At 49.1% G+C, this 20558-nt stretch overlaps 1 protein-coding gene across 1 annotated transcript; it reads right to left on the minus strand.

The window, feature by feature from the left end:
- Positions 1–1031: 1031 nt before the first annotated feature.
- On the minus strand, positions 1032–13190 carry LOC148136448 (putative G protein-coupled receptor 139). Its single transcript, XM_087983203.1, has 3 exons — positions 12956–13190; positions 6816–6917; positions 1032–1969 (listed from the first exon to the last, which is right to left on the minus strand). The coding sequence occupies exons 1-3, from the start codon at positions 13188–13190 to the stop codon at positions 1032–1034; spliced, it is 1275 nt and encodes a 424-aa protein (XP_087839329.1).
- Positions 13191–20558: the final 7368 nt, after the last annotated feature.

The raw sequence follows: 20558 nt of genomic DNA on the forward strand, positions 1-20558 counted from the left end.
TGAAATTACGGGTTTCCATGCAAAATGTAACTCTGCTTTAAACTAGCAGATTCAGCATAACTAGAAAGGGGTGACCATCTGGAGGTTTCTAAAATCAGGAGGGACATGGATAGGGTAAATAGACAAGGTCTTTTCCCTGGGATGATAGAGTGCAAAACTAGAGGGCAAAGGTTTAATGTGAGGGGGAAAGATTTAAAAGGGAACTCGGGGCTACTTATTCACACAGAGGGTGGTGTGTGTATGGAATGAGCTACCAGAGGAAGTAGTGGAGGCTGATACAGTTACAACATCTAAAGGATGGCTATATGACTAGGAAGGGTTTAGAGGGATATAAGTCAAATACTGCAAAAGGCACGAGATTTATTTAGGATATCTGGTCAGCATGGGCGAGGTGGACGGAAGGGTCTGTTTCTGCGTTGTACATCTCTATGACTCAATCATTCTATATTCTAGTGAGACTTTAACAACTTACTAGTGACAGCAAATACACTTTAAAAGACACAAGAACAGAAAGTGTAGCAGAAACACAGCAAGTCTGGTAGCTTCTGTGAGGAGAGAGCAGATTAAATATTGTGGGTGCAATCACTGTTCACCTTCAAGGGGTAACGTCTTTGTGCACCCTTTCACAGAATTAGACCCCTTTACACTCACACATGCACATCTACTCTCTCTCTCACAGACACTCACAAAACACTAGTGCGCACACACACACTCGCACACACACAAAAACCCTCATGCACACACTGTGTGCATCCCAGTCTGACACTGGCATGTCCAAATCACACTTTGCACAGGCCAACAAAGGAACTTCCATTTGGAAACAGCTTAATGTGACATGACTGAGATGTGTTGGTACCACTGCAGTTTCCTACAGACAGTGGCTTCACAAGACCAGATTCATTCAGCACCAAAAAAAAAATAAATCAATTTGGAATTAGGGAAAAATCCACTTTTGTGTCGGAAATAGTACCACCCCTCCTCCCAGTGTCCTGACATTTTGGAACATTGAAGTCCCATTGTGATCTGCAGCTTTAATTCCTACTGGGGAGGACAGATTTACCTCTGTTTGATTCAACTGATTTATAAATTAGAATGAAAGGATAGCTGAGGACAGTCAGCAGCTCACTTCTGAACTTCCTCTGGGTCACTATGTAAATGACTGTATTGGTACAAGAACTCAGAAGCTGAAGCATATTTCCTGCTTCTTGGAAACTTTGGAAAGAGTTAAATGAAGATCTCCGTTTAAAGATGTCTGTAATTCGGTAGAATATAAAATGTGTGACTGCTGTCATCCAGAGCAGGATAAAACTGCTGGATATAGTAAAAAGTAAAATGATGGATCTTTGCCGGCTCTTTATCTCAGGGTCCTGAACATTTTCAACTTTGCTGTGGTCCCTGAGTCTCTTTCGGACCTGACTAGCCACTAAAATACGTCTGACAGTGAGAGAATTAAACAATAAAATTAAAAGGACGGGAAGCAATGGAGTTAACAGCTGTTCAATCCAAGAAAATGCTATCCATGTGGGTAACATATAAAAGCTTAATGATGTAAAGCAACCCATTGGAATACTGTTAATTGTGAAATAATGAACATATGTAAAAGCCCAGGGAATATTCTTCAAACAGAACAGTACATTCACAATCACTATAACCCCAACTGCAATTTTACCCTTACAATATTTTGTTTTTAGCTTTTCACAGCAAATTGCGACAAACCGGTCAAATGTAAAAGCGACAGTTAACCAAACAGAGCAGTCTATCGCAGTCGGAGCCAGGAAGAGAATGAACTTGCACACAGGAGTGTAGAGCAGGAAAGACTTTAACCAATAAAGAATGGCAATCCGATGCAATATGACATTACAGACCACAACCATCAGATCTGCTGTAGCCATGGCCATTAGGTAACATGTGATGCATTTAGAGAGACCACACTTTCCACGCGACAAGATCAGGATGGCTACCAGGTTCACTGGGACAGAAAGATAAACGCAGTAAAAAGAGGATTAGTTGCCTGAAATGTAGGTGGAAAAAAGGTCCTTGCACACTTTCAAAAGGATTAGATAAGCAACTGGGTTTGGGTTGTGCTTTGCAGTGTTGTGGAAATATATGGAGGAGTGAGTTGAGCTAAATCATCCTTGCAAAGGGCTAGATTGGCTCCAGAAGGTCAAATGGCCTCCTCCTGTGCAGTAACCATTCCATAATTATATGACGATGTTGGGGAAAAAATGATATAGAGCTGAAAATGTGTTGCTGGAAAAGTGCAGCAGCTCAGGCAGCATCCAGGGAACAGGAGAATCGATGTTTTGGGCATAAGCGCTTCTTCAGGAATGAGGAACGTTTGTACAGCAGGCTAAGATAAAAGGTAGGGAGGAGGAACCTGGGGGAGGGGCGTCGGAAATGCGATAGGTGGAAAGAGGTCAAGGTGAGGGTGATAGGTCAGACTGGGGTGGGGGCGGAGAGGTCAGGAAGAAGATTGCAGGCAAGAAGGCGGTGCTGAGTTCGATGGATTTGACTGAGACAAGGTGGGGGGAGGGGAAATGAGGAAACTGGAGAAATCCGAGTTCATCCCTTGTGGTTGGAGGGTTCCTAGGCGGAAGATGAGGCGCTCTTCCTCCAACCGTCATGTTGTTGTGGTCTGGCGATGGAGGAGTCCAAAGACCTGCATATCCTTGGTGGAGTGGGAGGGGGAGTTGAAGTGTTGAGCCACAGTGTGGTTGGGTTGGTTGGTCCGGGTGTCCCAGAGGTGTTCTCTGAAATGCTCCACAAGTAGGCGGCCTGTCTCCCCAATATAGAGGAGGCCACATCGGGTGCAGTGGATGCAATAGATGATGTGTGTGGAGGTGCAGGTGAATCTGTGGCGGATATGGAAGTTTCCTTTGGGGACTTGGAGGGAGGTGAGGGGGGAGGTGTGGACGCAAGTCTTGCACCTCCTGCGGTTGCAGGGGAAGGAGCCGGAAGTGGAGGTTGGATTGGTGGGGGGTGTGGATCTGACGAGGGAGTCATGGAGGGAGTGGTCTTTACGGAATGCTAATAGGGGAGGGGATGGAAATATATCCTTGGTGGTGGGGTCCGTTTGGAGGTGGCAGAAATGACAGCGGATGATGCGCTGTACATGGAGATTGGTGGGGTGGTAGGTGAGGACCAGTGGGGTTCTGTCCTGGTCGCGGTTGGGGGGCGGGGCTCAAGGGCGGAGGAGCGGGAAGTTGGAAGAGATACGGTGGAGGGCATCGTCGACCACGTCGGAGGGGAAATTGCGGTCCTTGAAGAAGGAGGCCATCTGATTTGTATGTTTTTGGAACTGGTCCTCCTGGGAGCAGATGCGGCGGAGATGAAGGAATTGGGAGAATGGGATGGCGTTTTTACAGGGGGCAGGGTGGGAGGAGGTCTAGTCCAGATAGCTGTGGGAGTCGGTCGGTTTGTAGTAGATGTCCGTGTTGATTCGGTCGCCTGAGATAGAAATAGAAAGGTCGAGGAAGGGGAGGGAGGAATCTGAGACTGTCCAGGTGAATTTGAGGCCGGGATGGAAGGTGTTGGTGAAGTGGATGAACTGTTCAACCTCCTCGTGGGTGCACGAGGAGGCGCCGATACAGTCATCGATGTAGCGGAGGAAAAGGTGGGGGGTGGGGCCAGTGTAGTTGCGGAAGATGGACTGTTCCACATATCCTATGAAGAGGCAGGCATAGCTGGGGCCCATGCGGGTGCCCATGGCTGCTCCTTTCGTTTGGTGGAAGTGGGTAGATTGGAAAGAGAAGTTGTTCAGGGTGAGGACCAGTTCAGTCAGTTGAAGGAGGGTGTCAGTGGAAGGGTACTGGTTGGTACGGCGGGAAAGGAAGAAGCGGAGGGCTTTGAGTCCTTCGTGATGGGGGATGGAGGTGTCCAGGGACTGGGTGTCCATGGTGAAGATAAGGCGTTGGGGACCGGGGAAGCGAAAATCATGGAGGAGGTGGAGGGCATGGTGGTGTCCCGAACGTAGGTGGGGAGTTCTTGGACTAAGGGGGACAGGACCGTGTCAAGGTATGCAGAGATGAGTTCGGTGGGGCAGGAGCAGGCGGAGACAATGGGTCGGCCGGGGCAGTCAGGTTTGTGGATTTTGGGCAGGAGGTAGAAGCGGGCGGTGCGGGGTTGTGGGACTATGAGGTTGGAGGCGGTGGATGGGAGATCTCCCGAGGTGATGAGGTTATGGATTGTCTGGGAGATGATGGTTTGGTGGTGGGGGGGTGGGGTCATGGTCAAGGGGGCAGTAGGAGGAGGTGTCCGCGAGCTGGCGTTTGGCCTCAGCGGTGTAAAGGTCGGTGCGCCAAACTACTACCGCGCCTCCCTTGTCTGCTGGTTTGATAGTGAGGTTGGGGTTGGAATGGAGGGAGTGGAGGGGACAAAACTTGGCGGACTCTGGACTACGTTCCGACCAACAAAACTTGGACCCAACATCCGGCACAAAAATGATATACCAAGTACTCTCAAACGGAGATTTGTTATAACACATAAAAAAGGCAATTTCACCCATCACATCTGTGTCACATCAAAAACAATCACCAATTTATTCCAATCCATTTCTAGCACTTGCTTTTGCACCATTAAAACTTGTGGTGCTGGAAAAACACAGCAGATCAGGCAGCATCCAAGAAGCAGGAGAGTTGACATTTCAGGTATAACCCCTTCATCAGGAATGTAATGCACTTGACCTCGCATCCGTTTACAATCTCAGAGGCCAACAACTTATCATCTGTCAAAAGGCTTTGTTTTAGGGTGTTGAGATTCTACAAGGAATTGAATGATAGGAATTGGCGAGTGCAGGTGTGGAGCTGGAGACAGTACTTAATAAGCCAGCACTGTAGAAAAGAAACCAGAAGGAACCTCAAGTAACAATAGACAATAGACAATAGGTGCAGGAGTAGGCCATTCTGCCCTTCGAGCCTGCACCACCATTCAATATGATCATGACTGATCATTCCTAATCAGTATCCTGTTCCTGCCTTATCTCCATAACCCTTGGTTCCACAATCCTTGAGAGCTCTATCCAACTCTTTCTTAAATGAATCCAGAGACTGGGCCTCCACTGCCCTCTGGGGCAGAGCATTCCACACAGCCACCACTCTCTGGGTGAAGAAGTTTCTCCTCATCTCTGTCCTAAATGGTCTACCCCGTATTTTTAAGCTGTGTCCTCTGGTTCAGCACTCACCCATCAGCGGAAACATGTTTCCTGCTTCCAGATTGTCCAATCCTTTAATAATCTTATATGTCTCCATCAGATCCCCTATCAGTCTTCTAACGTCAAGGGTATACAAGCCCGGTCGCTCCAGTCTTTCAGCATAAGGCCGTCCCGCCATTCCAGGAATTGACCTTGTGAACCTACGCTGCACTCCCTCAATAGCCAGAATGTCTTACCTCAAATTGGGAGACCAGAACTGCATACAATACTCCAGGTGTGGTCTCACCAGGGCCCTGTACAGCTGCAGAAGGACCTCTTTGCTTCTATGAAGGCCAGCATGCTATTAGCCTTTTTCACTACCTGCTGTACCTGCATGCTTACCTTCATTGACTGGTGTACAAGAACTCCCAGTTCTCTTTGTACTGCCCCTTTACCTTACTTGACTCCATTTAGGTAGTAATCTGCCTTCCTGTTCTTACCACCAAAGTGGATAACCATACATTTATCCACATTAAACTGCATCTGCCATGCATCTGACACTCACCTAACCTGTCCAGGTCACCCTGTAATCTCCTAACATCCTCCTCACATTTCACCCTGCCACCCAGCTTAGTATCATCAGCAAATTTGCTAATGTTATTACTAATACCATCTGCTATATCATTAATATATATTGTAAAAAGCTGCGGTCCCAGCACTGATCCCTGCGGTACCCCTGTCAGCCAACCAACTTTCAATCCAAGTTAGTATTTTGCCCCCAGTATCATGCGCCCTAACTTTGCTCACTAAACGGGAAAATTGGGAGTCAAAACGAGGGATTATGGGCACCAGAAGAAAAGCCAATCAAAAGGCAATGTGGGAAAATAAGAGAAGAAAACACCAAGGATTAAAATTTGGACATAACAGAAGGGTCACAGAGAAAATGCCATTAATGAGAAAAAGAACAGGATTCAAAGAGTCCAAAGATATGCAGGGTTAGTAAATTGGCCATGAGAAATTACCAGTAGTGTCCAGAGATATGCAGGCTAAGTGGGTTAGCCATGGGGAATGTAGAGATACAGCGATGGGGTGGGTCTGGGTGGGATGCTCTTTGGGGTCATTGTGGACCCTTTGAGCTTTCACATTGTATGGATTCAATAGTTCTGAGAAAAAACACTAAAGATTGAGGAGAAGTGCGATGAGTAAAGGTGGAAAGGAAAGGTAATACTGTCACCTGGTTGAAATTGATCCAAAGGGAAGGTGACACCTCGGTGTTAAATAAAGAGCAGGATCAAAGAGAACATTAAGGATAAAGAGCAGAGGTAAAATTCCAACAAAGTGAAGATGGACAAGTAAAGCAATGAGGATGAAGGATAAGAGTGAGCAGCTGGAATGAAAATACCAAGGATGAGAGAAGATAGGCAGAGCAGCTGAGTGTAAACAGGGATTGGTTATTAGCAAACAGAAAATGGTGCTTACAGTTCTCACAGTCAAAACAAGTTTGTTTTTGAAAAGTGTATGAGGGACATCAATCTGGTATTGAGCTGGCTTCTGGAAATAGATAACTTTATCGATCAGACAAGCATTAAAATCTAAACTGAGTACATAAGAATGACTGCCTTTACCAGGCGTTGTGTAAACATTGTCCCACAGTGTGTTGAACACACCACCTTTTGAATTGACTTACCAGGCACTCCAAACACTGCAAGAATGGGATAGTATATGAGCTCTGTCAGGTAAAGCGATGACCTGTTCATCTTCCGTGTGAAGAAAGAGGCAAACACACTGCCTGAAGTAGTAAGTAACGGAGACAGCAGTGATTTATTTATGGCACAGTGATTCCCTAATGGTTCTGTTTAATTGCATACCTGCTGTCATTACTTACAGGTTCGTGAACAAGTTGGTATGTGCATCATCTGGCTTTTCAATGTGAAACCAATTAGGGAAGGAGCAATATCATTTTAAAAAAAATGCAAAATGGGCGCCTGACATTATTCTTTCATTAAATCAAATCTGGTGTCCATTGTGCATGACACAAAGCCTACTCTGCAAGAAGCAACTGTAAAGGACATTGGTTCGGCCAATTTGGAATACTGTGAGTAATTCCAGTCTCCCTCCTGCGGGAAGGATATTGTGAAACTTGCAATGGTTCAGAAAAGATTTACAAGGACATTGCCAGGTTTAGATGGTATGAGCTACAGGGAGAGGCTGAATAGGCTGTGGCTGTTTTCCCTGGGGTGTGACCTTATAGATGTTTATAAAATCAGGAGGGGCATGGATAGGATAAATGCCCAAGGTCTTTTCCCCAGGGGAGGGGAATCTAGAACTAGAGGGCATAGGTTTAAGGTGAGAGGATATAGATCTTAAAGGGACCTAAGCGGCAACTTTTTCATGCTGAGGGTAGTGCATGCACAGAATGAGATGCCAGAGGAAGTGGTGGAGGCTGGTACAATTACAACATTTAAAAGGCATCTGGACGGGTATGTGAATAGGAAGGGTTTAGAGGCCAAGTGGTGCCAAATGGGACTAGATTAGTTTTGGATATCTGGTCAGTATGGACGAGTTGGACCGAAGGGTCTGTTTCCGTGCTGTACATCCTGATGACTCAGTAACTGACCCCACCCAGTTTTTGAGATTGTGCAAACATTTGATGAAATGGATTGCATGAGATTTTCATGGAAAATATGACATACACAAAAAAACATTCAGCACACCAGACCATATTAGTTTTTGTGTCCAAGATAAACTTCTCCTCGCTCTGGCTCACAGAAATATATCAGTGTAAAAACCTGCACCCTTCTCCTTCATGTATTATGATGCAAAAGCAAATTATTGCAGATGTGGGAAACCTGAAATAAGAACAATCAATGCTGAGAGATCACAACCACTCAGGCAGCATCTGAGGTGCAATCTTGTTGTAACACAAAGAACTGTGATGGGACTCTGCAGGAAGGAGCCGATTACAAACCAATCAGGCAGTGGAGAGGACACCTGCAGAACTTCACCTCCCATCAAGACCCTGGAGCTTGTGGTGGGCAGCTCCTGTGCCCAGCAACACCATCTGGGATTGGCTTATAATCCTCTGAAGGACAGGCTTCGGTGTTCTGGAATTGTACAGTGAGGGAGGGGAATGGACTAGTAACCCCTGTGAAGGACAGACTCCAGTGTTCTGGAATTGTACAGTGAGGGAGGGGAATGGACTAGTAACCCCTGTGAAGGACAGACTCCAGTGAACTGGAATTGTACAGTGAGGGAGGGGGATGGGTTAGTAACCCCCTGAAGGACAGGCTCCAGTTTGGGATGTGGGGTTGGGGTGGTGGTGATAAGAATCATAGGTCTTCCTGTCTAAAAACTGTAATACCAGCCACGGCCAGTGGGTTGAGGTACAGCACCATCGAACCTCATTAGATACCCTTCCTGTCTCCAATCTTACTGCTACCGAGAGAAGGAAACTTCCCTGTTGTTCAAATTGATGAGCTTTCTTCAGAACTGAACACAAAAGGAAATGTAAGGTTTTGTTTAAAGACCACAGAATGGGAGAACAGCAGGAAGAACAATGGAAAGGGGGCATTGTTTTGATGGTGAAAGTGAGTATTGCAGATGCTGGAGATGAGAGCTGAAAATGTGTTGCTGGAAAAGCGCAGAAGGTCAGGCAGCATCCAAGGAGCAGGAGAATCGATGTTTTGGGCATGGGCCCTTCTTCAGGAATGAGGAAAGTGTGTCCAGCAGGCTAAGATAAAAGGTAGGGAGGAGGGACTAGGGGGAGGGGCGTTGGAAATGCGAGAGGTGGAAGGTGGTTAAGGTGAGGGTGATAGGCCGGAGAGGGGGTGGGGCGGAGAGCTCAAGAAGAAGATTGCAGGTTAGGAAGCTGGTGCTGAGTTCGAGGGTTGGGACTGAGACAAGGTGGGGGGAGGAGAAATGAGGAAACTGGAGAAATCTGAGTTCATCCCTTGTGGTTGGAGGGTTCCCAGACGGAAGATGAGGCGCTCTTCCTCCAGCCGTCGTGTTGCCATGGCCTGGCAATGGAGGAGTCCAAGGACCTGCATGTCCTTGGTGGACTGGGAGGGGGAGTTGAAGTGTTGAGCCACGGGGTGGTTGGGCTGGTTGGTCCGGGTGTTCCAGAGGTATTCTCTGAAACGTTCCGCAAGTAGGTGGCCTGTCTCCCCAATATAGAGGAGGCCACATCGGGTGCAGCGGATGCAGTAAATGATGTGTGTGGAGGTGCAGGTGAATTTGTGGCGGATATGGAAGGATCCCTTGGGGCCTTGGAGGGAAGTGAGGGGGGAGGTGTGGGCGCACGTTTTGCATTTCTTGCGGTTGCAGGAGAAGGTGCCGGGAGTGGAGGTTGGGTTGGTGGGGGGTGTGGACCTGTCAAGGGAGTCACGGAGGGAGTTGTCTTTTTGGAACGCTAATAGGGGAGGGGAGGGAAATATATCCCTTGAGGTGGGGTCCGTTTGGAGGTGGCGGAAATGACGACGGATGATATGATGTATATGGAGGTTGGTGGGGTGGTAGGTGAGAACCAGTGGGGTTCTGTCCTGGTGGCAATTGGAGGGGTGGGGCTCAAGCGCGGTGGAGCGGGAAGTGGAGGAGATGCGGTGGAGGGCATCTTCGATCACGTCTGGGGGGAAAGTGCAGTCTTTGAAGAAGGAGGCCATCTGGGTTATTCGGTATTGGAACTGGTCCTCCTGGGAGCAGATGCGGTGGAGACGAAGGAATTGGGAATATGGGCTGGCATTTTTACAGGGGGCAGAGTGGGAGAAGGTGTGGTCTCGGTAGCTGTGGGAGTCCGTCGGTTTATAGTAAATGTCCGTGTTGATTCGGTCGCCCGAGATAGAAATGGAGAGGTACAGGAAGGGGAGGGAGGAGTCTGAGACGGTCCAGGAGAATTTGTGGTCGGGATGGAAGGTGGTGGTAAAGTGGATGAACTGTTCAACCTCCTCGTGGGAGCACGAGGCAGCGCCGATACAGTCATCGATGTAGTGGAGTAAAAGGTGGGGGTGTGGTGCCAGTGTAGCTGCAGAAGATGGACTGTTCCACATATCCTACGAAGAGGCAGGCACAGCTGGGGCCCATGCGGGTGCCCATGGCTACTCCTTTGGTTTGGAGGAAGTGGGAGGATTGGAAAGAGAAGTTGTTCAGGGTGAGGACCAGTTCAGTCAGTCGAAGGAGGGTGTCAGAGGAAGGGTACTGGTTGGTACGGCGGGAAAGGAAGAAGCGGAGGGCTTTGAGTCTTTTGTGATGGGGAATGGAGGTGTACAGGGACTGGATGTCCATGGTGAAGATAAGGCGTTGGGGACCGGGAAAGCGAAAATCATGGAGGAGATGGAGGGCGTGGGTGGTGTCCCGAACGCAGGTGAGGAGTTCGTGCACTAAGGGTACAGGATCATATCGAGGTATGCAGAGATGAGTTCAGAGGGGCAGGAGCAGGCTGAGACAATGGATCGACCGGGGCAGTCAGGTTTGTGGATTTTGGGCAGGTGGTAGAAACGGGCGGTGCGGTGTTGTGGGACTATGAGGTTGGAGGCGGTGGATGGGAGATCCCCTGAGGCGATGAGGTTATGGATTGTCTGGGAGATGATGGTTTGGTGGTGGGAGGTGGGGTCATAGTCAAGGGAGTAGGAGGAGGTGTTCGTGAGCTGGCGTTTAGCCTCAGCGGTGTAAAGGTCGGTGCGCCAAACGACTACCGCGCCTCCCTTGTCTGCCAGTTTGATAGCGAGGTTGAGGTTGGAATGGAGGGAATGGAAGGCTGCACATTCCAAGGGTGAGAGGAGTGGAGAGGTTGAGGCAGTTAATGTCGCAACGGCAGTTGACTATGAAGAGATCGAGGGCGGGTAAGAGACCAGCACGGGGTGTCCAGGTGGATGGGGTGTGTTGGAGGTGGGAGAAGGGGTCGTCAGAGGGTGGGCGAGAGTCCTGGTTGAAGAAGTAGGCGCGGAGGCGAAGGCGGCGGAAGAATTGTTCGATGTCACGCCGTGTGTTGAACTCGTTAATCCGAGAGCGTAGGGGAATGAAGGTGAGGCCTCTGCTGAGGACTGATCTTTCATCCTCAGAGAGGAGGAGGTCTGGAGGGATGGTGAAAACACGGCAGGGTTGGGAGCTAAGACCTGGTATGGGGCTGGAGCTGGGAGTGGGGGTGGCGTTAGGCATGGGGGCGGGAATCGGGGTGGGGACGGAGATCGGGGCGGGGGTGGGGTTCGGCGTGAGGACGGGGTTAGGCGTGCGGACGGAGATCGGCGTGGGGGCGGCGTGGTCGTTGTTCAGGTGAGTGATGTCACTGGGGGCGGAAGTGCTCCTTGGATGCTGCCTGACCTGCTGCGCTTTTCCAGTAACACATTTTCAGCTTTGTTTTGATGGTGTCTGGTATGTGGGCATTACTGGCAATGCCAACATTCATCATTAGACGATAAATTGCACTTGAGCTGAGTGGCTTGGTTTGTCCTTCCAGAGGGGTGTGAACCATATTACTATTGGAGAGCCACCTACAGGCCAGCTTGGGCAATGACAACAGATCCCCTTCTTGAAGGACGTGACTGAACGAGATAGAGACAGAGAGTTGCACAGCTACACAGCTCAGAAACAGACCCCTCGGTCCAACTCGTACATGCCTACCAGATATCCTCACCTAACCTAGTCCCATTTCCCAACATTTGGCCCATATCTCTCTAGTCCCTTTCAAACACTGTGTGGATTTTGCACATTCTCTCTGTGTCTTTGTGGGTTTCCTTTGGGTGCTCCGGTTTCCTCCCACAGTCCAAAGATGTGCAGGTTTGGTGAACTGGCCATGCAAAATTGCTCATTGTGTTCAGGGGTGTGTAGGTTAGGTGCATTAGTCAGGGGTGCATGCAGAGTAATAAGGTAGGGGTATGGGTCTGGGCAGGATACCCTTCAGAGTGTCGGTATGGACTTGTTGTGCCAAATGGCCTGTTTCCACATGGTAGGGATTCTATGATTCTAGGAGAAAGTGAGGACTGCAGATGCTGGAGATCAGAGCTGAAAATGTGTTGCTGTAAAAGCGCAGCAGGTCAGGCAGCATCCAAGGATCAGGAGAATTGACATTTCGGGCATAAGCCCTTCTTCAGGAATGAGGAATCTTCAGGCTAAAATAAAAGGTAGGGAGGAGGGACTTGGGGAGGGGCGTTGGGAATGCGATAGGTGGAAGGAGGTTAAGGTGAGGGTGATAGGCCGGAGTGGGGATGGGGGTGGAGAGGTCAGGAAGAAGATTGCAGGTCAAGAAGGCGGTGCTGGGTCAGAGGGTTGGGACTGAGATAAGGTGGGGGGAGGGAAAATGAGGAAACTGGAGAAATCTGAGTTCATCCCTTGTGGTTGGAGGGTTCCTAGGCGGAAGATGAGGTGCTCTTCCTCCAGCGTCGTGTTGCTATGGTCTGACGATGGAGGAGTCCAAGGACCTGCATGTCCTTGGTGGAGTGGGAGGGGGAGTTGAAGTGTTGAGCCACGGGGTGGTTGGGTTGGTTGGTCCTGGTGTCCCAGAGGTGTTCTCTGAAACGTTCCGCAAGTAGGCGGCCTGTCTCCCCAATATAGAGGCCACATCGGGTTAATGGATGAGAGGCTGGTTTCTGTGATGGACTGGGCTGTGTTCACCACTCTCTGTAATTACTTGCAGTCTCGGGAAGAGCTGTTGCCATACAATGCGGTGAAGCATCAGGAGAGGATGCTTTTTATGATACATCAATAAAAATTGTTAAGTTTCATTGTTGGTTTGCTTAATTTCCTGAGCCTCATGAGGAAATAGAGGTGTTGGTGTGTTTTATTGTCTGAAGCATCAACATGGATGGATCAGTTGGATGTATCATTGGTGATGCTTACTTCTTAGGATCTTGAAGCTCTTGACGACCTCCACCTCAGCACCATTGATACAGACAGAGACATATCCTCCAGTCCACTTCCTGGAATTGATGACCAGCTCCTCCATTTTCACTTTGGGAAGTGGATAGAAGGTTGAAGACTCCGAGGTCAGAAGCAGTGAAGGCCTGATCTCCAGACGATTTGATATCAGTGATGGACCTTCACACAATGGCTTATTGTTCAATGCTGGGGTCATGGTCCAGGAGAGCTAAGAGGAAGTGTGATTGGACCCTGCAAGGAGACAATGGCCTCGTGTTTTTGACACGAAGTTCTTAATCCAGAGATCTAGGTGTGGGTTCGAGTCCCTCTACGACAGAGGGTGCAATTTGGATTCAATAAAAATCGAGATTTGAGAGTCTCATGATAACCATGAATCATTTGCCAATTGTTGAAAAAAGCCATAAAGTTCACTGATGTCCTTTATGGACGGTGTCGTGATTGTAACAAGATCAGCAACCTCATAGAATATGAGTTCCCTGATTGGGGCTGTTAACCTGGCCCAATCAGAGAGCCCTGGCTGACAGATATAAACAGGAGATAGCCCAATGGTACATAGGGGCAGACAGAGAGCCAGAAGGCGGGTAGCCGTCCTCAGCGCTGTCACCCTGGGCGGGTACCGGGGCGGGCTGTCCTAGAGGTGGTCGAAAGGTGTGTCAGGGCAGACCGAGAACTGGAAGGGTCATGGGGTGGACCGAGAACCGGAAGGTGGGTAGGGGCGGGCTGCCTTAGAGTGGTCGGAAGGTGGGAGGGGCGGGGGCTTGCTGGGTCTGTATTGTCTGCACTTTTGTATGTAACGGTATTGTCTAATGTACAAATGTCTTTGTCACTGTCTTGTCATATGTGGAACTGGGATTTGAGGTTTGTCCTCCTCTCCCTGTAAAATGGTTGAACGGTAGGGTTCGGGGCCTAGCTTTGCTGCTCCTCTCCCTTGTAAAACTGCTGTCTTTTGTGTACAGCTGTCAATGTTTTTTGTAAACTGTTTTGTAATTTGTTTAATAAAATAAAATAAACAGGAGATAGCCCAATGGTACATAGGGGCAGACAGAGAGCCAGAAGGCGGGTAGCCGTCCTCAGCGCTGTCACCCCAGGCAGGTACCGGGGCGGGCTGTCCCAGAGGTGGTCGGAAGGTGCTGAGGGTGGTTAGTGAAGCCGGAAGGTGGGTGGGCCATCCTGACCACTGTCACCCTGGGCGGGTACTGGGGTGGGCTGTCCCAGAGGTGGTCGAAAGGTGTGTAGGGGTGGGTTGCCTTAGAGTGGCTGGAAGGTGAGAGGGATGGGGGCTTGCTGGGTCTGTATTGTATGCACCGTTTATGTAACTTATGTACAAATGTCATTGTCACTGTCTTTTATATGTGAAACTGGGATTTGAAGTTTGTCCTCCTCTCCCTGTAAACTGGTTGAACAGTAGGATTTGGGGCCCTCTTTGCTGCTCCTCTCCCTTGTAAAATTGCTGTTGTATACAGCTGTAAATGTTAACTGTTTCTTGTAAACTGTTTTGTAATTTGCTTAATAAAGTATTATAAACAGGAAAAAAAAATATAAACAGGAGATTGTTTGATCACACAGCATTGCCCTTTGATGAAAACAAATAAACAGGAGATTCTCACTGGCCACACGGTGTTTCCTTTCAATAAATAAAAAAAATAAAAAAAGAGAGAAAAAATAAATAAACAGGAGATTCAGAGGTATTCTCAACTTTGGGGACTGACTCTATCCTGGCTGGTGCTACAGTCAGTATGTTACTGTTAGTTTCTGCTTCTCTTTTTTTGGAGGGGGAAACCTGATTCTTGAACTGGCTGAGTTAGTTAGTCAGTTTGTTAACTGGCATTCCTTTTAGTGAGGACTGATTGTTAAACTCCTGATGCACATAATGTATTTCAGGTGCAACTCAGTTCTCATTCAAGGGTTTGTTGTTTCACTGCTGAAAATGTGTTGCTGGAAAAGCGCAATAGGTCAGGCAGCATGAAGAAGGGCTTATGCCTGAAACGTCGATTCTCCTGTTCCCTGGATGCTGCCTGACCTGCTGCTCTTTTCCAGCAACACATTTTCAGCTCTGATCTCCAGCATCTGCAGACCTCACTTTCTCCTCAAAGATTATTGTTTCACTGGCTGGTTACAGCTTGTGTGTTACTCTTTTCTCTCCTTTCTCTTTCTGAGAAAAGGACAATGTTAATTTTATAGTAGGGCTTAGCCCTTGGTCTGTAGTTTTCTTTTTTTTTGTATGTGTCATCACTTTTTATTGGTGTTTTTACTGAGCCCTGTGGAAGACTGACATTTTACCAGAGGAGCTGTTCCTGTGGGGAGGCCTAACCGTGGGACTATGCCTCTGAAGATTGAACACCTGTGTGTGTGCTGGGAGGTGAGCACTTGCTGTATCCTGGAGTTTGGGAGAAGACCTTTCCCTCAGAATTGGACCAGACACCTGAGACTTAACTGCATCTGTACAATGTACTGTTCCTATGAGTGGGCCTGGCTCTCCAAGGCTGGGCCAGGACTCCATGGAGCCTGAACACATCTGTGCTGTGGGGTGTGCATTTGCTGCCCTTCAGGAGTGGACACTGCCCTTGGTTGCGAACTCTGTTTTTAGCAACGGACTCTGCAGTTTGGAGCGGACTCTATTTCCGACAACATACATCGTATACTAGAGTGGACTCTTCCTGGAAATGGATTCTATATTTTGAAGACTGTATAGATTTGGACTGTGTACCAGAAAGGACTCTGTTTTCTGGTAATTTAACTATATTGTGTTTCCTGTGTCTATCACCTGCACTGTCATGCGTGTCCCTGGGTCTGGCAGGCCTTACTGTGAGCTGAGAGGCTCATAGGTCGTCCTGAAAGCTGTCACCCCGAGAGCCGGAGGGTCGTAGGCCATCCTGTGAACCTGAAGGTTGGTAGGCTGTCCCGAAAGCCGGAGTGTGAGTAGGCCACCCTGATGCCAGTCACCCTGAGAGCCAGATGGTGGGTCGGCCGTTCTGAGCGCTGTCATTCTGAGAAGGGGTAAACGGGATGGGCTGTCCTAGAGGTGGTCGAAAGGTGTCAGAGCAGCCGAGAGCCAGAAGGTGTGTAGGGGTGGGCTGAGATCCGGAAGGCTTGTGTGCTACCCTACACGCTGTCATCCCAGGGAAGGGGACGGGCTGTTCTAGAGGTGGTCGAAAGGTGTGCCAGGATAGCCCACTGGCCGGATGGCGCATCGGGGTGGGTGAGAGCCCAATGGTACGTGGGGGCAGATCGATAGCCAGAAGGCAGGTAGCCGTCCTCAGCGCTGTAACCCTGGGCAGGTATCGGGATGGGCTGCCCCAGAGGTGGTTGAAAGATGCTGAGGGTGGTTAGTAAAGCCGAAAGGTGGGTAGGCCATCCTGACCGCTGTCACCCCGGGCGGGTACCGGGCCAGGCTGTCTTAGAGGTGGTCAAAAGGTGTGTCAGGGCAGACCAAGAACTGGAAGGGACATGGGGTGGATTGAGAACCGGAAGGCGTGTCGGGGTGGGCTGCCTTAGAGTGGCCAGAAGGCGGGAGGGACAGGGACTTGCTGGGTCTGTATTGTCTACACTTTTTTTTAATGTAACTGGATTGTCTTATGTGTAAAGGTCATTGTTGCTGTCTTTTTATTTATTTGAAACTGTGATTTGTGCTTTGTCCTCAATTCCCTGTAAATTGTTTGAACCGTAGGGTTTGGGGCCTAGCTTTGCTGCGCCTCTCCCTTGTAAAATTGCTGTTGTAGACAGCTGTAAATGTTAACTGTATTTTGTAAATTGTTTTGTATTTTGTTTAATAAAATAAAATAAACAGGAGATTCAGAGGTATTCTCAACTTAGGGGACTGACTCTGCTGGCTGGTGCTACAGTCAGTGTGTTACTGTTGCAGTTAGCTTCTGCTCCTTTTTTTTCTGGAGTGGAAACCTGATTCCTGACCTGGCTGAATTATTTAGCAACTGGTATCCCTTTTAGTGAGGACTGATTGTTAAACTCTTGATGCACAAAATGTGTTTCAGGTGTAGCTCAGTTCTCATGAGGGGATTGTTGTTTCACTGGCTGGTGACAGCCTGTGTTACTCTTCTTCTCTTTTTACTTTTTGGAAAAAGGACAATGTTAATTTTGTAGTAGGGCTTAGCCCTTGGATTCTATTTTCTTTGTTTTTTGTATGTGTCTTCACTTTTTTATTGGAGTTTGGTCTGAGCCCTTGTGGACAACATACATTTTACCAGAGGAGCAGTTCCTGTGGGGAGGCCTAGCCTTGGGACTGGGCCTCTGAAGATTGAACACCTGTGTGTGTGTGCTGGGAGGTGAGCACTTGCTGTATCCTGGAGTTTGGACGAAAATCTTGCCTTCAGGAGTGGATTAAACCAATGTTAACTGAACCTGTACTATGTTCCTGTGAGTGGGCCTGGTTCTCCAAGGCTGTGCCAGGGCTCCATGGAGACTGCATACCTGTGAGCTGTGTATTTGCTGGCTTCGGGAGTGGACTCTGCCCTTGGTTGCGGACTCTGTTTTTAGCAACGGACTCTGCAGTTTGGTGTGGACTCTATTTCCGACAACGTACACCGTATACTGGAGTGGACACTGTTCCTGGGAATTGACTCTACATTTTGAAGAAAAATGTCTGTGCTAATGGACTCTATACTAGAAAGGACTTTGTTTATTGGTAATTAACTGTCATATGGTTTGTTGGGTCTATCACCTGCACTGTCTTGCGAGTCCCTGGATCTGGCAGGCCAGATCTGGATCTGGATTAGCAGCTGGGAGGCTCATGGGTCGTCCTGAAAGCTGTCACCCCGAGAGCCGGAGGGTGGGTAGGCCACCCTGATGCCAGTCACCCTGAGAGCTAGATGGTGGGTAGACCGTTCTGAGCGCTGTCGTCCTGAGAAGGGGTAATTGCGACGGGCTATCCTAGAGGTAGGCGGAAGGTGTGTCAGAGCAGCTGAGAGCCAGAAGGCGGGTAGGGGCAGGCTGAGATCTGGAAGGTTTGTGGGCTGTCCTGCACGCTGTCGTCCCGTAGAAGGGAACGGGCTGTCCTTGAGGTGGCCGGAAGGTGTGTCAGGATAGCCCACTGGCCGGACGGCGGATCAGGGTGGGTGAGAGCCCGATGGTACGTGGGGGCAGACCGAGAGCCAGAAGGCAGGTAGCTGTCTTCAGCGCTGTCACCCTGGGCAGGTACCGGGGTGGGCTGTTCTAGAGGCGGTTGGAAGGTGTCTTAGGGCAGACTAAGAACTGGAAGCAACATGGGGTGGACAGAGCTGGAAGTTGCGTAGGGGCGGGCTGCCTTAGAGTGGCCGGACAGTGGGAGTGACGGGACTAGGGGGCTTGCTAGGTCTGTATTGTCTGCACTTTTGTATCTAACAGTATTGTCGCATGTACAAATGTCATTGTCGCTGTCTTTCCAAATCTGAAACTGGGATTTGACGTTTGTCCTCATCTCTCTGTAAACTGGTTGAACAGTAGGGTTTGGGGCCTGGCTTTGCTGCTCCTCTCCTTGTAAAATTGCTGTTGTATACAGCTGTAAATGTTAACTGCTTTTTTTTTTTGAAAACTGTTTGGTAATTTTCTAATAAAAAATATAAACAGGAGATTCAGAGTTCTTCTCAATTTAGGGGACTGACTCTGTGCTGGCTGGGCCACAGTCAGTATGTTACTGTTAGTTTCTGCTTCCCTTTCGTTTGGAGGGGGGAAACCTGATTCCTGAACGGGCAGAATTATTTAGCAACTGGTATTAGTGAGGACTGATTTCTAAACTGCCTGATGTACACAATGTATTTCAGGTGTGACTCAGTTCTCATTAGGAGGTTGCTGTTTCACTGCCTGATTACAGCCTGTGTGTTACTCTTTTCTCTTTTTACTTTTAAGGAAAGGACAATGTGGATTTTATCGTACTAGGGCTTAGCCCTTGGCCTCTAATTTTCTTAGCTGAAAATGTGTTGCTGGAAAAGCGCAGCAGGTCAGGCAGCATCCAACGAACAGAAGAATCGACGTTTCGGGCATAAGCCCTTCCTGCTCCTGCTCCTTGGATGCTGCCTGACATGCTGCGCTTTTTCAGCAACACATTTTCAGCTCTGATCTCCAGCATCTGCAGCCCTCACTTTCTCTCTAGTTTTCTTAGTTTTTTTTTGTATGTCTTCACTGCTTTTGCTATTTGGACTGAGCCCTTGTGGAAGACATACATTTTACCAGAGGAGCTGTTCCTGGTGGGGAGGCTTAGCCCTGGGACTGGGCCTTTGAAGATTGAACACCTGTGTGTGCTGGGTGATGAGCACTTGCTGTATCCTGGAGTTTGGGAAAGACCTTTCTTTCAGGAGTGGCCCAAACCCCTGTACTCTATGCTACTCTCTCCCCACCCCCACCCTCCCCTAGCTTATCACTCCACGCTTCAGGCTCACTGCCTTTATTCCTGTTGAAGGGCTTTTGCCCGAAACGTCGATTTCGCTGCTCGTTGGATGCTGTCTGAACTGATGTGCTCTTCCAGTACCACTGATCCAGAATCTGGTTTCCAGCATCTGCAGTCATTGTTTTTACCTCGTTGATTCAAACCCATTTGAGTTAACTGCACCTGTACAATGTACTGTTCCTGTGAGTGGGCCTGGTTTTCCAAGGCTGGGTCAGGACTCCATGGAGACTGAACATCTATGGGGTGTGCATTTGCTGCCTTTGGGAGTGGACTCTGCATTTCTGACAAGGCACGTTGTAAACTGGAATGGACTCTGTTACTGGGAATGGACTCTATATTTTGAAGACTCTATATTTGGACTGTGTACCAGAAAGGACTCTGTTTTTGGTAATTAATTGTATCATGTTGTTTGTTGGGTCTATCACCTGCACTGTCTTGTTTGTCTGTGGGTCTGGTAGGCCTTACTGTGAGTTGGGAGGCTCATGGGTCATCCTGAAAGCTGTCACCCAGTGGGCCTGAGGGTGGGTAGGCCATCCTGTGAACCTGAAGGTTGGTAGGCTGTCCCGAAAGCCGGAGTGTGGATAGACCACCCTGATGCCAGCTGCCCTGAGAGCGAGATGGTGGGTAGGCCGTTCTGAGCACTGTCGTCCCAAGAAGGGGTAATCGGGATGGGCTGTCCTACAGGTGGTCAGAAGGTGTGTCAGAGCAGCCAAGAGTCAGAAGGCGCGTAGGGGCGGGCTGAGATCCGGAAGGCTTGTGGGCTACCCTGCACGCTGTCGTCCCATGGAAGGGGGCGGGCTGTTCTAGAGGTGACCGGAAGGTGTGCCAGGATAGCCCACTGGCCGGATGGCGCATCGGTGCGGGTGAGAGCCCAATGGTACGTAGGGGCAAACCGAGAACAAGCAGGCTGGTTCGCCAACCTCAGCACGGTCACCCCGGGCAGGTACCAGGGTGGGCTGCCCGAGAGGTGGTCGAAAGATGTCAATGCAGACAGAGACCTGGAAGGTGTGTAGGGGCGGGCTGCCTTAGAGTGGTTGGAGGGGGGAGGGACGGGGGCTTGCTTGGTCTGTATTGTCTGCACTGTTTTTTATGTAACAGGATTGTCTCATGTACAAATGTCATTGTCGCTGTCTTGTCATGCTTGAAACTGGGATTTGGGGTTTGTCCTCATTTCCCTGGAAACTGGTT

The sequence above is a fragment of the Chiloscyllium plagiosum genome, unplaced genomic scaffold (genome assembly GCF_037043375.1).
Source record: "Chiloscyllium plagiosum isolate Xiang-an unplaced genomic scaffold, Cpla_swu_hap1 HiC_scaffold_45, whole genome shotgun sequence".
Classification (NCBI taxonomy): Eukaryota; Metazoa; Chordata; class Chondrichthyes; order Orectolobiformes; family Hemiscylliidae; genus Chiloscyllium; species Chiloscyllium plagiosum.